Source organism: Lissotriton helveticus, chromosome 4_1 (genome assembly GCF_964261635.1).
Source record: "Lissotriton helveticus chromosome 4_1, aLisHel1.1, whole genome shotgun sequence".
Classification (NCBI taxonomy): Eukaryota; Metazoa; Chordata; class Amphibia; order Caudata; family Salamandridae; genus Lissotriton; species Lissotriton helveticus.
In genome coordinates, this window is record NC_136063.1 from 1,142,329,651 (window position 1) to 1,142,349,010 (window position 19,360).

Below are 19,360 nucleotides of genomic sequence, written 5' to 3' on the forward strand. Positions count from 1 at the left end.
GTCTTAGGGGGGCAGGGCTACGGAGCGTTGAGGGCCACTAGTGGAGGGTGGCAATGAGGGAATCCAAGGAGGAGGTCATGGGGGAGGGCCTTTGAAGAGATGAGGGGCACTGTTGGAAGGTGGTAGTGAGGGAATCCGAGGATGAGATCACGAGGGAGAGGGGCTTTGGAGAGATGAAGGGCACTGTTGGAGGGTGGCAGTGAGGGAATCCGAGGAGGAGGTCATGGTGGGAGGGTGGGAGATACAGAGATGAGGGGCACTGGTGGAGGGTGGTAGTGAGGGAGTCTGAGGAGGAGGTCATGAGGGGGAGGGGCTACGTAGAGATGGAGTGCACTGTTGGAGGGTCGTATTACAGGTATCTACAGAGAAAGAGGTCAGTGGTGGGGCACCAATAAATAACTCTCCACATGTTCTGTATACACACAAAAGCAATCCTTGTATCATAGTGACTATTGGCAAGTAGATAGGATGTAATCTATGGCTTGTAGACTACCTCCGGAAGCGACAAATGGGGACGGTAGTGGCCCACCCGAATGTACCCTTAGCCCACCCAAATATAAATTCCTGGAGCCAGGCCTGATGGGAAATATAGCTCATTGAAATTCAATGAAAGGAAAGCATACGAGATTTAAAATATGAGCCTCCTGTCTTGCAATAAAATTGTTTCTAACTCTAATGATCTAAAGTTACTAAAACAATGCAACGCATGCTGCTGCGCAGTGGCAGGCCTTTCGTCGCAGAGGGGTAGGTAGGTCACCTCTCATTTGCTGATTGCTGTACTTAGAAAACTAATATTAATGTAGTGAAACTTTTGCCATGCAGTGTTAACGTGTGACAAAAAGACAAAATGGTATAGAAATGCTGCTTTAAAATGTGCGATATTAAGTTGCATAAATTACCTCTTTAAGTGACATAATTTGGTGAAACCTGCTGCGTAATTAGGCCCTTTCTTGTCACATAATTCCAGTGGCCATGCTTAAGTATTTCCTAACTTTATCTGGGATGAGAATAAATCAGAAACCAGTCATACCCGTTCTTGTGGGCCTCGAGCAAACCAGTTGCCTAGGTGTGTTTAAGAGCGCGGTGCGCCTATGTTGCTGCCCTTACAGGCATTACACTTTAGTAGTACAAACAATGAGTGCACTTTGCTTCTATTTACACATGATTTGACTAGTCATATACATATGTTTATGATTTTCAAACATGAACCACTATTTTATACATTCGGCGGCCAGTCAAGCATAGAGAAGGGACAACTTTGGAGATCTCTGTAATCATTCACGCGCCCATCGCACGCTGAAGTGCCTACTGGCCCCGCCCACAAAGGTGTAGCGCACTCTTCCTGTTTACTAATCTCTAGGTTCACGCGCTGCGAGGAAGCACCGGCTACTTCGGTCTCTGCTGCTTGGCTTGTTGGAGTAAGAGAAGAGCATGGAAAGACCACAGCACCTCTTCAGCAATGCCACCGGGACATGGGACGAGCTGCTCTCTTTCAGATACTTCCAAGAGCTGCCCCACGCGCGGGGCTACGGCTACGGGGGCAAAATTAAAGAAGTCAGGGAGAAGGAGTTCAGCAGGCTCGGAGGTAACAGTGAAACACAGAAGTCATACATTTGATCTGGCGGGGACATTTGCGATCACTCTGATTGCAGGATTGTAGGACGGGAAAGAATGTAACACGTTGTGTTTATTTTTTTACGCTTTTGGGATGTTGCAGGAGTTATTGCAACATTGAAAGTCTATTATGAGTTTTGCTCTTCAACCAGGGAAGAGGGGGCTATTTCTTATTGGAGACATTGGAGCCTTTGGAAGGAACACATGATACGGCACAAATGCAGAGGACAGCGTGTGTTTGTTTGTTTGTGAAGAGTAACCTGGTCTTTGCAAGGCGAAATATGCGATTTTATAATTTAGGGGTTACGTCATTATTTGATTTCGTTATTGCCAGTGTTTTTAGTGGGCAGGTACTGTCAGGTGGTGGTGGTGGGGTGTATTGCATATTCAAGATTTTGCAACAGGCACACTGGCACATAATGTTAAATTATATTATACAACAAGCAGAGGGGGTTTAAGGGGGCAGTGGAAACGGGTACTAAGTGAGAGAAAACACAATATTTTGTAAAATAACCAACTTTTTGAAGACTTTCAAAGCAGAGACGGAGAGAGTGCGTGTGTACATTTTTGTTTGTTAAAATTCCTAGTGAAATCCGACAGACACCTCACCATACCCCACTGAAGGCATCTGTACCCAACTCTTTAAAGAAAAATGCATTTATTAGAGTGGTGTAACACCCGAAACACCTCCTAAAGCTATACCCCACGTCCCAACAGAGGTACCATAATGGTAGAGTACTGGCACATCTCAGCATTCAGCAGCTACTCTTCAGTAATGGAGCCATGTATGTGTTTTCAATAAAACCTTGCTCAATATAGCGAGTACACAGATGGTCCAGTTTCATGTGACTGTCGATCCTGTTTGTTGATAAACTCAAATTCGCGGTAGAAAAATTAATACAAGTATCTCGGTGTTTGTAGGGCACAGATGCCCAGCTCCAAAAAACTGGCTGAAATATGCCCAGAGAATTAACCGGAATTCAGGAAGACCATATAGGAAATGGTGCTTTCTTTTGACATTTCCCAGTCCAGTTGGTAACATTCAGATTTGCCGATTGCAAGGTTGGTAAAACTGGTGCGTTGTAGGAGATAGACCATTTTGCAGGGTTATCCCCAAACGTTTTGCTTCTTCCTCCTATGTTTTTTCCTGACCTGCTGTTGTTGGTTTTAGGACTCAGGGCACTTTATCACTGCTGATCAGTGCTAAAGTGCATATCTCTCTGGGTAAATTGCGTTATGGATTGGTGTTTCCATGATTGGCATATTTGATTTACTTGTCAGTCCCTAGTAAAGTGAACTGAGTGTGCCAGGGCCTGTAAATCAAATGATACTAGTTGGCCTGCAGCAATGATTGTGCTACCCACATGAGTAGCCCTGAAAAAATAACTCAGACCTGCCACTGCAAAGTCTGCACGCAGTTTGTACCCACTTGCCAGGCACTACCATTCCCTTTTCTTACATGTAAGTCACCCCTAAGGTAGGCCCAAGGTACCCCTGTGGGCAGGGTGAAGTGTATGTAAAAGGTAGGACATACCCTGATGTGTGCGGCATGTCCTGATAGTGAAATACTGCCAATTTTGTTTTTCAGTATTGAAAAGCTATCTGGCCCATAGGAAAGCATGGGAGTTAGTTTATAACATCCTATAAATTGATTACAAATGAACAATCGTACCTCACACCATCTGGTATTCCAGAAAGTCCCAAATTCAAGGTTGAGAGATCAGTTTCCAACAACAAATGTATGTCCGTCCCCAAAACAATGTTGGTCATTCAATATTCCAAATTGTCCGAGATAAACAGTGTCCACACTTTGTAGTTTCTCCAATTGGATGTTAATTTATTTTCTCGTGTTGTTACATCCATCAAAAAAAGACTGCCATTATGCCAACACGTGTTTCGTCTTCCCTTAGAGTTTGTCAAGGGTGGAGGGGCGCAAGAAGGCGGCCGGACTCTCGGATGAGCAAGCAGCCTAAGGCACTCTCTCCCGGCTCAGCGCACCATCATGTTGTGAATCTTTTTCCCTGTGACCCCCTGAATCATTCCTGTGAGTTTGGCCTCTATTTACTCACCCGCGAGGGCCGGGATGTTTTGGCGTTCTTTTGTTGCTCGAGGCCGAGTCATCTGCTGGATTCTGCTGCGGCGGGCTGGGTTTTCTTCGGTACCCGGCTCCTGTTCTCTCTACGGCATACCCTTGCTTCACCCGCTTACTTCACCGGACGGCGGGATGCCGCCGAAGGGGAAAGCCATTGTGCCTGTGTCCAGCGGCCATGCCTCGCTTGTGCGTGCGGGGGGCCGGCGAAACCCGCTGCTGAGGCGGATCATGCGAGGGCAGTGTCAGCGCCAGCAGCATTGCAGAGTGCGAAGGTGAATGCGGTAGCAATCACGATGGATCAGTGCTCTCGTATAGGACCTGCATCTCCTGCTACAACCCCTGTGGATGCGGCGGTGGTGGTGCGTTCAAAGAGGACTGTGCCAACTATGTTCAACAAACCACCGGATAAGGCCAAGCAGATTGCCAAAATCAGGAAAACTCAAGTGGCTACAGCAGACACACCCCCAAAATCTGTAAGTACCTCGGTGCCGGCCCTGGGTACAGGAACGAGGGACTTGGGGGCTTCATCTCCTTGCACTATGGCATTTCCACCAATTGAAGGGGTGGCTGTGACTGATAGTGTTGTAGTGCCTCACTCAGGAGGTCCAAGCACAATTCCTAATGAAAACACGGTTAACACTACACAGGCCAATGGGATTCTGGGACCTGTAGTCCAATCTCACATTGCAGGGGACATTGTAGTGACCCCATTAACATCTACTGATTCAGGGCCCATAGTACTGCCATCACTGCTACCACCACCAAAGGAGCTAATCTTGGGCACAATTGTGGATATACCTGACTTTGAAGATTTACAGAAATCGGGGGTAAACTGTAAAGAGGATGCGGCAGGAGGTGACAGGTACTACTCCCTTTCTGACCACACAGGTTCTTCCGAGGAGGATCTTGGCGAGGATAATGATTGGACTGATGACGATAGAGAAAAGGGGGACTGCCGTACTAGTGATGCATTGACTTCATACTCCGGCCCCGTACAGTTTGAAAAGCAGATCAAGGGGCCATATCTTCTGGTCATGATGCTGGAACACTGGCTTGGGATTATTCATTTTCTCTTCAACCCGGATCGGAGAGTAACATTGCTATTACGCCTATTGTAGGGGGTGAGTACGGCGCAGCTCCTCCCCACTCTCCTGCAGGGGAAATTACTCTTGCATTAATTTATCAAACCATCATGGCCCATCGCGAGGAGTCCCGGCAAGAAAGTGTTCGCACGCAAGTGGCATGCCGTAGGGTACAGAATTCTATCCGGAGAGTGGCCAAGACTTGCTCAGACATTGCCGCTAGGATAGGGGTAGTGGAAGAGAGGGTTTCTACTCTTGAGGATGATATGGCCACACAAAAGGGTGTTACTGACTTAATTAAGACCCAAAGGGAAGACATTATATGGAAGCTCACGGACCTTGGAAATAGGGCACGTCGCAATAACTTAAGAGTCTTAGGAGTCCCGGAGGAGCTTGTGGGGTCGGACGTCAGAAAGTTAATTGTCAAATTATTTACGGAAGCATTCCCTGAGGTCAAGCAGGGGGACTGGGAACTTGATTCAGCGAGCCCATCGTTTTCCATTCAACTTAAGGAAAGGGTCAGGCAAAACAGATGATAAGCCACGTGCTATTCTGATATGCTTTAACAACTTTTTGGCCAGAGAGAGGATTTATGACTTGGCACGGCCGGATAAGAAGCAGACTGGCAAGGGCTGCCAGTTTTTTGTTAGACCTGATCTGTGTCCAGCTACCGTTGAGCGGAGGTGGCAGCTCCGTGTAATGATTTCCAGGCAGGTTCCGCAGGAGCGTCAGGAATCCGAAGATTAGTCCACAGCCTTCCCCTACGGCCTTCCGACTCTATCAAACACTAGAGTATCGGGAGGCTCTCCAGGGGAAAACAGGGAGACAAAACAAGGAAAGGTTGGGAAGAAAAAGAGCTTGACTGTACTCTTCTGCGTGGAGGTGTAGCAACACAGTAGGGACTTCTGGTAGACGTGGGGCTGAAAAGAAATATACAATCTATCTAACAACAGTTACAATACACATATAAATGTCTTCTATGTTCTGTAAATGACCATTACATACCACAATTGTTTTGTCTAAGCCGTAGAACGGATATGCAGGAGTTGTAGGAGTTCGGCTTGAGCTATTACCAGCGTGACAAACAAAGAATAGTGACAACTCTCCTATTACTTTGAACATAGAGTATCAATAGCCTAAAGTGTAAAGCTCTCACTCTGTGTGATGTAGAAGGCTTCTGGATACATCTGTTATTCAAATGAACATGACAATAATCTGACGCCAACACCACTGCTTTGCCTGGAATTCTATAATACAGAACACACGTTTGGGATTCTATAATGTTGTATCATAGTCAAAACAAGTATGCAGCGCACAGCGCTGTTACCGTGATTCTTAGTTGTGAAGATGGAAGTCTGCACCCCACTCGAGTCCACGCAAGTATCCCCGAACACAATGAGGCTGGCCAAGGAATGAAATGAAAATGATGTTGTGGCCAGCAGGTGTACAGCCAAGTAACAAAGGAAGGGAACCAAATGGGCACTGCCGGATGGCGGAGAACAAGCCCGGCCGCCGGGCGGTGCACAAATGAAAAGGGAGATAAACCTAAATACCTAAAAGGGACAAAGGGCTGCCCGGCGGAGACCAAGCCCGGCCGTCGGGCGGAGCAAACACGGTAAAGGGAAAGGTCACAGGGACACCAGCCGGACGGCGGAGACCAAGCCCGGCCGTCGGGCGAAGTGCCAATTAGGTACAGGGACTGAAGTTGAGCCCAGTCGGAAGGTGGGGGAAAAAACCCCACCGACGGGCGGAACTCCAGTCTGGATTAGTTCACTATATGGAGCAATCGGTAACGGGACAGAAGGGAACGACCCAACTGTAGGGGCCCGCTACGCACAAGAATTCAGAGGGGGGAAGAAGGGAAGCCGAGAAACGCACAACAGCACGAAGGACGGCGGGCTTCCAACTCCAAATCAAAACCGGAAGGACAAACAGGAAGTCAGGCAAACAGGTACAGGACGGAACAACAAAGCAACGGAGCTAGACGCAAGAACGTGAAGCGTCGCTCCAAGGGCTCTGGTAGCTTATATAGTGGTCTCATTAAAGGGACAGTGTGTCGGGAATCTCGGGGCATGACACTGCGTCAGCTAACAGCACCGTTTCAATCAAAAGGGGCTCAAGCGTATTTACTTTTTTCATCCAAGCTGAAAATCATCTCTCATGGCCAGACCAGATTTTTTACTTCTAACATTCAGGCTAAGGAGATTTTTAACTCTGTTCAGTCGTAACAGGCACTGTGATGGTTGTTAAGTCTGTCTTCCCTTTCTTTTTTCTCTCCTTTTTCTGCAGATGTCAGGGGGGTCTTTAGGGGATTCAAGTACTGGGAGGGTTATGGTTTTGGAGCTCAGAGGATTGTGGCTCTGTGATTTATGTTTTTTTTTTACTTTTTATTTTTTTTGCTTTTCCTCTTTTCTCTCGGATTGCATCCTCCCGAATGATTATGGTGGTGAGGTCGCCGGGGGGTTTTTGTTTTGGGACAGCTTCTCCATCACAGGGACTTAGGTCCTGATGCCCAATGAAGGGGGTGGTGGGGAGGGGTAGGTTTGGGGTGGGCACAGTTCAGGGGGGTGGTTTGGGGGTGGTGGTGGTGGTGGAAGGGCGGTTGGGTGGTTTGGGGGGAAATAAAAAAAAAGCTTGAATACACATTTGTATTATGAGATATTGGTTAATGAGGCTATCAGCAACAGACTGTCAATTTTTGGAAGGCTTAATGTTGCTCTGCTGTTTTCTTTTGCTCAGTCAGTACTTTGTCAAGGGGGCCTGGCTGCTGGTCTACTAAGCTTACTTCTTTTCTTCAGATTTGATGGCGCAGGGTAGAATACGTATAGGTTCTTGAAATATCTGTGTACAGAATGATGGCAAGAAAAGGGCGTTGTTCTCAAGAGTTGTACAGTCATTGCGTTTGGAGGTACTTTGTTTACAGGAAACGCATGTAGTGTGGGGTGACCGTGACTATCTGAAAATTCCGGGGTATGATTTAATTGGGTGCTCTCGCCAGACCTCTAGGATCAGAGGAGTGGCGGTTCTATTAAAACGGTGTTCAGGGCTCTGTAGGAAGACTGCCCAAGACAATAGTGGTAGATGGGTAATTAATGAGGTACAAATAAACAGTGGACCCCTAACCATTTGTACAGTCTACTCTTCAAACTTGGATGATCCGGCAGTATTGCATCATCTGAATATCGAGCTGGCTCTTTGGCCCCGTCCCGTTTGCTTTTGTGGTGACCTGAACATTAATCTGCCTGCTGATTTTAATCTGGGGGGGGCGGAAGTATGTTGGTAAAAAGCCTAGAGTTTTTAGGGCTCTCCAAGCTTTGGTACAAGAACATTATCTTATAGATCTTTGGTCTTATCACAATAAACATCTTGATGGCTACACATATTTCTCGGCACCTCATAACAAGATGGTCCGGTTAGATTATTGTTTTATGTCTGAGCAACTGGTGACTGCTACATCTATATCAGTCCTTCCTAGGATCTTATCATATCATAATCCTCTGATTATTGAATGTGCTGTTACTCACATAACAAGAGTTCCAAAAACTTGGACATTTGAGAGGAAGCTGTTACTTGAACAACCATATATAGATCATATGAGGAATTGGATTGTGGAATTTTTAAATATTAACAGAGGGTCTGCCACCTGTACCATGGTTTGGGATACGCTAAAAGCAGCAGTTCGGGGGGGGGGGGGGACGAGGAGCTTCTCATTCCCGGCATAGATCTATACAGGATCAAACTAACAAGAGGATTGCTGAACTGGGGTTGGCAGAGGCTCAACTCATCTGTGCTATTAAGGAGGGTCGAGATATAACCCAAGGGCAGTCACAGGTGGCTAGGATCAGGGCCTCTCTCTTGGAGTTTTTTGGCCAAGACCTGGCTGCGAAATACTTGCAATTCCTCTCTATGATGTTTGAATTTGGGGAGAAATCGGGTAGGGTCTTGGCTAAGAGACTCCAGCAGAGAGGGTTAGCTAATCGCATTACTAGAATTCAGGATTCTCGGGGGAATATTCTGGACACATCGGAGGGAGTTATGGAGGTTTTCCGGCAGTTCTACTGTGCTTTATATACAGAGGAAGCCAGGGACTCTAACTCAGAATGGGAAGCCAAGGCTTTCCTACTGGATCTTAACACTCTCCAGGTCACTGTTCAGCAGAATGAAGCTCTTTCTGAATGGAGCGGGATCGAGTTGGCAATCAATTCATTAGCTAATGGGAAAGCTGCCGGTCCTGATTCTATTCCTTTGGAATTCTATAGGGTGTTTCGATCAGAGGTTCGGGATGATATGTTAGCAACTTTCAGAGGGGCACAGCTTGGCCATATACCACCTACATGGAGCAAAACCACTATTATTTTAATTAAAAAGAAAGGGAAACCCGAACGAGATCCATCCTCTTTTTAGGCAATATCTCTGATTAATTCAGACAATAAAATATACTCGAAAATCCTGGCAACTAGATTGTCTTTGGTTATCTCCCCATTAGTCTCCCTGCATCAGCACGGGTTTATCCCAGGCAGGGACACGGCTGACCACGTTCGCCCGATAATTGCACTTCCTGATTGGGCCCAAGTCACGCACTCTCCCCTCGGTGCGATCCTGTTGGACGCCGAAAAGGCGTTCAACAGGGTCGCATGGGGGTTCCTATGGGCGGTCTTACAGTGGAAGGGTTTCAGCCCCGAATTCATTCAGTCAGTCCAAGCACTCTATATTGCCCCCGAGGCTGCTATTTCTGTCTCAGGGCTGCCATCAAGATCATTCAGCATCAGTCGGGGCACTAGGCAGGGGTGTCCTTGTTCGCCTCTGCTGTTTGCCTTGTATATAGACCCCTTTTTAAGTAAAATTGAGAGCTCACTGAACATACTTTCAGTCAGGGTCAATATGGTGGAATATAAGGTCCTGGCTTATGCTGATGATATCATAGTTTTGACCAGCAACGTAGCATCAGCCTTTATAGCTATTAAGAATTTAGCAGAGCAGTACGGCCAGCTATCTGGATACAAACTTAATGTCGCCAAAACCCAGGTTATCCAATCAGCAACCATGGGTCCATCTGAAGCTCCAGTTGTGCAGGATGCAGTATACCTTGGGGTTAAAATTACATCTACAGTTTAAAAGATTCCTGATATGAATATTCTACCTATTATTGATTCTGTTAAAACTACTTTAGTAAGGCTAGACAATTTGCATCTGCCTATATATGGTAGGGGGAATGTTTTGAAAATGTTGGTCTTGCCGAAGTTCTTGTACTTATTCAGGACCATCCCGTTGGAATGCTCCCAAACCAGCTTAGCTTATGCTGAGAGATGCTGTAATAGATTTCTCTGGGGGTATCGTCAACCCCGAAGGGCGGCAAAATGGATGCATCTCCCGCGCAACCGGGGAGGATGGTCTGTGCCAAATCTGGTGCTGTATTGCTGGTCAGCTTTTCTTCAGCATTTTGCTACACCATTGTTTGGGGATAGAGCACTGCTGCCATCTTTTTGCAGTCCCTGGATCTTTGTAATAGGGCTTGGGGAGGATGCCAAGGGGATTCTGCTACGGGTTTTGGAACCTAGTTATTACAAAAAAAAACAAAGTTTAAGGTTGTTATAGCAATGTATACAGTCTGGCGTAAGATCCGGCGCAAATGGTCTATCCCCAACCTTAATTACTATACACCTTTTGCTGCAGCTAGATTATTGCCCCATATCGTTCAGCACCATACTACATTCAGGTGGATGTTGCGGGGAATAACATCTTTGGGTGACTTAGAGTTTGAAGGGACCATGGCCACCTTCCTATTTTCAAAGGACAAGTTCTCTTTAAACTCTCACGAATTCTTCACATTTTTACAGATTCGAAGTTTTAATGATAAATTGAAGGGTCAAGAGTCTAGTTTATTTAATAAGAATTTATTTATGGAACTGATTTTGAGGCGTTCGAGAATTGGCACACTGTATCAGCACCTATTAGCAGGCCTCTCTGATGATCTCTCTGTTCAAAATGCTAAATGGGACTTAAAGTTGGGCAAGGCAGGGCTTGATATATCGCAGGCTTTAGAATGATCAAACAGTGCCTTAATATCCGGAAGCCTACGCTCTGAATGCTATATGGCATTATTTGATCTTTATTATACACCGGTTAAAATTTCTAAATGGGGAGGGAGAGGGGGTCATTGTTGTCCGAGGTGTGGCTTGGCGGCCGCCAATGATGTACATATGTTTTTTGACTGTTCTAGTCTCAACTCATTCCTTCAGGAAGTAGAACTGTTTATTAATACTAGACTTAACATTTCGGCTGCTCTCTACCCAGAGCTTGTTATTTTTGGTTGTGAGGGCAAGTGTGCATTGGAGAGATCAAGGTACGCATCCTCCCTCCTTTTTATTTTGATGTCTCTAGTGTGACTTTTTATAACAGAGTGGATTAGTCCCGATTCTCCCACCTTTGTGAATTGGAGAGCGAGGACTTTGGCTCTTAACAATTTAGAGCCAGCTGTTTTCCAGAGGTGGGGCAGAAGAAGGCGGGAGCTGGGTCAGAAAATCTGGGCCCCGCTGGAGGAGTGGCTTGGAGATTAGTGGAAGGGTCTTGATGCGTAGTTCTATGTTAAGACAAAAAATGCTCTTTCTCTTTATTGATTATCATCTTTTCTTTTCTCTTTTGTTCTGTTGTTGCTATTTTTTTCTGAAGTTTTGGGCACTGATAATGTGAAGCTATGATTATACATTTTATTTTTCTCATTATGATGTTGTATTTTTCAAGCTTGAATAATAATTTTAAAAAAAGACTTTGTCAAGGCTGAAATACAAGATTGTAAAACACTTGTGTAATAACAGTTTTATCAAAAATATATCTAAAAATTATCTTCCACCTATATCAATTTTGTCAAAGAACTAGAGATCCAAACATCACAATCAAGTTGATACATGCTCAATCATGATCAAACTGTAATCCAGTATCACAATTTCCATAATGGACAAAAATTATCTTGGTTGATGGACTCCTACAGGTCCCCACCAATATCCACATTATTTAAGAATTGTATATAACAATAACAGACATTATGTTAAGAAAGTGTGACAGTAAACTCATTGTTATGCCTAGCCTATATCTCTCTCAAATAATTACTCGTAAAGATCTCAAGGAAGACACAAAGAACTGAAAAATAATCTCTTAGTAGTGTAAGAAGTGACTTATAGAGTACAATCACCCAGTGTTTGTAAAATAATCACCCGAAAATAGCGTGAAGTCTCCAAGAGCCCACTATTAACCTGTAAAATGATTGCAAAAATACTACACAAACCTAACACCCACCAATTGGCAAAGACGATCGTTGTTCTATTGTTCATCAATTGACACGACTCACTCGTACTTCATGTTGAATATAGTCCACAGCTGTTGTAAAGAAAGGACAACAGTTTGAAAAACGTCCCTATGGGCATAGCCCTCAAATTCAATGTCTAGTACATGTGTGCCCACAAATACTTGTTATACCTGGGCCAATAACAGTCTACCATATACTCAAATAAACCTTAAAACTCTTCTCGCGCATAATGGAAAATCTCTCAATCTTCTCACAAGATTATTCTCCAATATCTTCCTGGGCACCCACAATCCGTGTCCCAGTAGTTGTCCTGTTGTAAAGGCTATCTAAACTAAAATCATGGAGGGGGAAAAGTTGAATAAATATCATCAACCATACATCAAAAAAGATGTAAGTCCCATCAGTCCAAATTCTACTCGAGACTGAATCTGTCCTTCTAGCATACTGTATAATAACTGATTAAGATTGAGTCTTTCAATTAATTTCCAGGAAACAGATTCACCTTATAATAAGTGTCGGTTAGTCTCCCAAAGGCAATACCATCTGCTGTCAAGTCTCTGGTGCCCCCAACATATACAGGGAATAGTCGAAAATCAATGTGATTAAGCACCTGCTATTTTTCTGGACAGGAGCACTTCCCATTCAACTCAGTTTCATAGTATCACTCTGAAATATAGATACAAAAATAGCCGTCCATTAATCTCCCCAGCTGTACTTTTCATAAAAACAGTCCTGTACGGGGTGGCCCATTAGCAAAAACAAAGCCATATCACATGGCCCATTCTTAAGTACATGTCCTCCAACCCTCGCCTCATTTTAAGATTATATACAAATGGTTTGTGTCCTATCAATTGAACGGTTACTGCTGACAAGAATAACAGACACGCCGGTCTAGAACCTTGATGCGTTCCAACCCTAAAGAGAAAACATGTTGATCGCAATCAGTCTGTCAATTATAGTCTTTATCGTTCCGTATTTTCACCGAATAAGCAAGCTAAAGCACCAAGACTTACCACAAATCACGCGTGGTGTGTCCTTCAGTTCATCCCCCTTTTCCTGGCTGCGTTGTGTGCGTTGCCACCGCGGCACTTTCAAATGGAAAAACCTACGCCAGCACATACGTCCCCTCCTGATAGATCATGTGATGAAGTCCATACAAATTGTAGGTGAAAACAAAAGAGGGGTAATTTCGTTTCTCTATTCTTGCCCCCATGTTGGAGGTATGAAGCCAAGTTACTGCACGTTCTACAAACACGCAAACCCAACGCTCATACTGCAACGCCTACGTAACTGAATCCGCATCGCTGGATTTTGTCGAGTTGGAAGAGGGGATTGCTAGTCCCAGGACACCCTGCTCTCCCAAACCTGAGTGCCCTTGGGAGGAGCCCACAAAGCTGCTTGCGGCACCCGCTTCGCAGGATGTGTGCGGGCGCGCGCCGGGCCTGTTTGAGCCCGTTAGAGACTGGGTGAGGCCGGGCTGGGCCCACTCTCTGAGACTGTTCTCCCCGCAAGGTTATTCCTCAGTCACATACTGCTGTTTTATTCATCAGAGGAGCAACAAACATGAACTTTGTTGTGTTAATTTTACTTTTTAAATTTTATTTTGTTACTCCTATTTAAACCTACACCAGAGGATAAACCTGCGAGAGGGCAAGGGGACAAATAGGCCGCCCTCAGGAAGTGTGGTGGGGACTTTGGATCAATTTTTTAATAGAGCCAGTTAGGTTCTTGCACATGAGATAGCCATAACCAAGCGTCGTCTATCTCTCGATCCCCAGCTGTCTAAACAATCATCTTTGGGCGCTTTAGCTTCTGCTCGCACTCCTGACTGTTCTTTGGTTGTAGTAGATATTAATTCCTCTGACAATGCAGGTGATGTTGGTCAGTCTCCTAATAGGCCATTGGAAACCTCTGTTGTGTTGTACACTATTCTCCAACCTGCTGTGTCAGTACAGACGAATGCAGTACTCATCTGACGTAGTCCACCTCCACGCATTGCTGGAGTGGTGTGGCTCACTGGTTAGAGGCGGCAGACCCGTAAGCAGAGAACGGCCCGGAACCAGGGTTCAATTCCCGACGCGGCAGGGTCGTGGACCAGGGTCAAAACGGACTCGAGAATTCTCGCCTCGGTGCCTACTCTAACCAGGGAACACACTCGGCAACTCTGGGCATTGTTTGCCTCATCTCCACAACGGCCCCCCACAGACGCCGGGGATGCCTGGTTTCACCTTGGAGATACCCAGAAAGAGACCATCTCACAGGGAAAACCAGGACGGGTTCCCCAGCGGTCTTCAGCGCCAGGATACTCCATGGAGTCGCAGTGTGCTTTACAAGTACACCCACATTTACATTGCTACGAGGTCAGCCCCGAATGCAAAAACAAAACTCCAGTTCCAGTCCCAGATCCTCCACTAAAAAGGAAGCAGGGGTGGCCCTCAGAGGCAGAAACCTTCAAAATCCCAAAAGACAATGAAAAATGGAGTAAGTGCTATATCAACAACATCAATGACGGGGGTCCCCGCTTCTACCATGCCTGGAACTTTAACCTCAGAGCTCCTGGGTGATTCCTCTGTTGAAGCTAATGAGGCTATGTGGAACAAATTGGGGAATTTGATTGTATCATCATTAATTCCTATCATTGATAGACTGTCTAATATTCGAGGAGAGACTCAATAATTTTGAACTGCAGGTCATGACGAACCACAGTACTATCGAGGGTTTACTGATACAAACTAACCAAATAATTACATCCAAGGAGCCAAGTAACTCAGGAGCCACAAATCCCAACCCCCCTAATCCTCCAGTAACTAGGTTGGAGTCATTTCCGGCGGGCATTAATGGTGGTGTGGATATCAGCCATGCAGCTGGGTAGTTGATGCGGGAAGTAAAGTGGGTGAGTTGGGGACTGTGCCAAGTGGTTTTGATCGGGCTAGCCTGTGTGCTCTATTCGTCCACTAGTAAATCAGGTTAATTCTATACCTGGGCCAAATGGCCGAGTACACCCCCGGATGCACGAGGTATTGGATAACAGCCCAGCCTTAGAGGGTTTATGGGTCATGGGTCTTGCATCTTCTTCCGGCCGCCGCTCCTTTGGTGGTGGTCTTGAGGAATGTCCCAGTATTGCAGGACGGCCAGATTGAAACCACCGAACAGCTGATGGCTAAAACCATGCATTGGCTTACAACACAACTGAATGAGGTTGGGGTGCAGGACTGGGACATCTGTAATCAGATGATTATGGCCAGACCATCACCATACAAAGGATGGGAGAGGGGACTGTATAGTTGCTAATTTTAACAACAAGTTTGTTGTTAGATTTCTTCTAGACCATCTAGGTAGCACTAATACAGAGCACCACTCTAGGAAAATATCTCTTCTGCCTCTAGGGTACTTTTATAAACCTCGTTATACCCCTATGATGGGGTGGGCAATGCCATGTGTAGCGCACCATCCAAGGGCATCCCACAGAACTCCACATGGACCATTTGACTTAAATTTAGCTAATAGATTTGCTCCTCTGTCTGGTCTAGATGCCTGCGACTGACTACAATTTGCAAACCCGCCCTTGTTAGAGAACACTGCTGTCCAGCCTGTTTTTCTCCCTGTGACTGTCCTGAGTTCCCAGACAGCTACGTCAAATTCTCCAGAGAGCACTTGGGAACTATAGTTAGGGGGGCTAGCACTGCTTTCCCTTTATTTCCCATAATATCATGGAACATTGCTGGCCTCCAAACAAAAATTGTTTCCACTGAGAGGGCATGCTTCAAAGAGAGCTAAGATATCATCATGTTGCAGGAGACCGGTATACAACCTTTACCACGCAACTTTTACAACGACCTACCTTTACCACACAATTTTTACAACGCAGGATCCATTACAACGAAGTACCATTACAACGCATGTATTTACAACGTAGATACTTTTACCACGCATACCACTACAACGTAAGTATTAGTAAGTATATAATTTTATCAAAAATATTATAAGTTTGGGTTTTTGGGTAAAGGGGTATTTTTAGGGTTCAGGGTCAGTTTTGGGTTTTTGGGTAAAGGGGTATTTTTAGGGTTGAGGGTCAGTTTTCAGTTTTTGGGTAAAGGGGTATTTTTAGGGTTGAGGGTCAGTTTTCAGTTTTTGGGTAAAGGGGTATTTTTAGGGTTCAGGGTCAGTTTTCAGTTTTTGGGTAAATGGGGTATTTTTAGGGTTCAGGGTCAGTTTTGGGTTTTTGGGTAAAGGGGTATTTTTAGGGTTCAGGGTCAGTTTTGGGTTTTTGGGTAAAGGGGTATTTTTAGGGTTCAGGGTCAGTTTTGGGTTTTTGGGTAAAGGGGTATTTTTAGGGTTCAGGGTCAGTTTTGGGTTTTTGGGGTAAAGGGGTACAGGATAAATTAAATTAAATAATTAAATTAAATAAAAAAATTAATTAAATTAAATAATTAAATTAAAATTAATTAAATTAAATTAAATAGTTAAATTAAATTAGAATAAATTAAATTAATTAAATTAAATAAATTAAAATAAATTATATTACATTAATTAATTTAATTAAATTATATTAAATTACATTGAATTAATTGAATTAAATTAAAATAAATTGATTATATTAAATTACATTAAATTAAATTAATTAAATTAAATTATTTAAATTAAATAAATTACATTAAATTACATTAAATTAATTAAATTAAATTAAAATAAATTAATTATATTAAATTACATTAAATTAAATAAATTACATTAAATTACATTAAATTAATTAAATTAAATTAAAATAAATTAATTATATTAAATTACATTAAATTAAATTATTTAAATTAAATAAATTGCATTAAATTACATTAAATTAAATTAATTAAAATAAATTAAATTAAATTAATTAAATTAAATTAAATTAATTTTAATTAATTTATATTTCAAAAAATATTATATACTTACTAATACTTACGTTGTAATGGTATGCGTTGTAAAGGTATCTGCGTTGTAAATACATGCGTTGTAATGGTACTTCGTTGTAATGGATCCTGCGTTGTAAAAATTGCGTGGTAAAGGTAGTCGTTGTAAAAGTATGCGTTGTAACGTCATACATCCCAGGAGACCTGGTCACTGAATACGATTTTTCGCCCTGGGTTTTTGTCATTTGGCAAATCAGCAATTGCTAGTCATAAAGGGAGGCCATCTGGGGGTTTTCTTATTTGGGTGAGACAGCAGGCAGGCTGTCAGGTGGAGGAGTTAACAATAGATAACCCTGACATATTGGCTGTCAAAATTCGTATTGATCATGGGTTAGGTCTCATTTTCGTCAATGTCTATGCGAGAGGGATAGTGGGTGAAACCCACGAAACTTGATTAGTTTATCAAACCATTGAAAGAGGCATATCTTCTAGTAGTAGCGGGTGATTTTAATTGTACATTTGAGCCCCTGGCTTTAGATGATGGTAGCTTAACTGGGGATGAGGATGCGATGTGGGGTATACCATCGTTGGAGCTCACCCCGATTAACAAATGGTCAGAGGTAGTGATCCAGTCAAAAAGTATATCTCTGGAAATTGGTTTGAGGGCTGTAAATGGAAGGTCAAAATCTGATAGTGAGGGTACCCACACTTATAACAACGTGATAAGAAGTAGCAGAATTGACTACTTTTTTATCAATTTAGAATTGTGGGCAAGGTTATATGATATGAAGGTCCAGAGTAGAATGGAGAGTGTTCACAACCCTCTAATCTTAACTTTAAAAATCACTGGCCAACCAATAGAAAGGGTGGGCACTGAAATAGCCACGGCTGAGGTAATAATGTCCAATTACTGCCGTAGATTAAAGTGGGCAATGGTCGCAGAAGACGAGGGCACTCTGGAGCTGATAAAGTTAACCCTTGAAGATACCCTATTAGCTCTCTCACAGTTTGATTTGTATGAGGCTTCTCTGCCTGCCCTCACAAACGTTCATGAGGAGCTATTCACAAAGTTGAAAGTTTTTTTTACAAAAAAAAAGGGAGTTCTAAGCAGGTCATACAGAAATCTGCAAAATGGTATGATGGGCATGCAGGGCTGCATCCGCCCACCTCTCCCAAGCTATCAGGACGGATTTGCTGCATGAAGTTAGGGAAGCCAGGACTGAATATAAGGAAATCCAGCGAAGGACAAAGAAGACCTTCGATGAAAACAGATGGCGGGATTTGCTAAATGCATGTAGTGCAAAAAGCTGGGTGGGTTTTTAGAAAATAGTCAAATGGGGCAGTGGTGATATAGCGCCCTCACCAGTTAATAATGTTCCCCCTGAAGCATGGGTCATGCATTATCGGACCCAGTTTGCATGTATACAATTAGTAGCCCAAGTCACTATCCACAAATATTGTGTGACGATGTGTCAACTTTTGATTTAGCTGAAATTGAGAGGGCCCTGGACGGTGTGGCTGCAGGTAAGGCTGCGTGTCCGGATTGCATTCCAGCAGATATTTTTAAATCTGATAAGAAAAATTGGCTTATATATATACATTGCATGGTTAATGGTCTGGCAAGAGGTGCTAGTCTTGATTCCGGTCCAGGGAAGACATGGCCTGGCAGTTCGGTCTGGACTGCTCCCATGAGGCACAGGGTCAAGGCTGATTTGCATATGGCCATGTCTGAACTGGAGTGGCTTGGTGAGCAAAAACATGATGGATTTAGGCCCATATCTCTGTACTGGGGTGAATGTATGACATTGTTCTGCATTCTGTTCATCAACTGTTGTTTTTTCAAGAGGTGCTCCTCTGCCAGAATCTTGGCGCGGAGCGGAGATTATCTCTATTTACAGAAAAGGGGACCGCGCCAGTCCAAGCAACTATAGGCCCAAAAGTCTTGTGCTGAGTAGGGTTAATATGTGGATAGATGACCAAGAAATTCTATCCACTTTTCAAGCGGGTTTCCGCCCTCATGTCAGTACCATCGATGAAGTTTTTAGATTGATGATGATTTGTTGGAGTACTGTGGTTTTAGCAGGGGGGACTCTCTATGCTGCATTTATAGATCTAAAATCAGCATTTGATTTGGTGCCGCGCATTAAGCTGTGGGACACACTTAAAAAAGTAGGTATGCCCCCTAAAATTGTAAATTTTATTATTAAACTTCATGAGTCTAACTATGCCCAGGTTCGGTGGGGTCAACAGGGTGAGTTAACAGACCGGTTTCCTGTGACTAAGGGGGTAAGGCAGAGCTGTGTTTTGGCCCCTACCCTCTTTTCTTTGTTTACTAATAATGTTATCTCATATTACTCTGAGTACCCAACCGATGCCCCTACTC

At 44.0% G+C, this 19,360-nt stretch overlaps 1 protein-coding gene across 1 annotated transcript in view; it reads left to right on the top strand.

Annotated features, from left to right (window-relative positions):
• Window positions 1-1,348: 1,348 nt before the first annotated feature.
• LOC144829032 (molybdenum cofactor sulfurase-like) overlaps window positions 1,349-19,360 on the top strand; it is a 1,966,499-nt gene continuing 1,948,487 nt past the window's right edge. Inside the window, exon 1 of the mRNA XM_078687750.1 lies at window positions 1,349-1,585. Coding sequence (XP_078543876.1) covers window positions 1,432-1,585 — 154 coding nt within the window. The 5' untranslated portion in view covers window positions 1,349-1,431. The remainder of the gene's footprint in view (window positions 1,586-19,360) is intronic.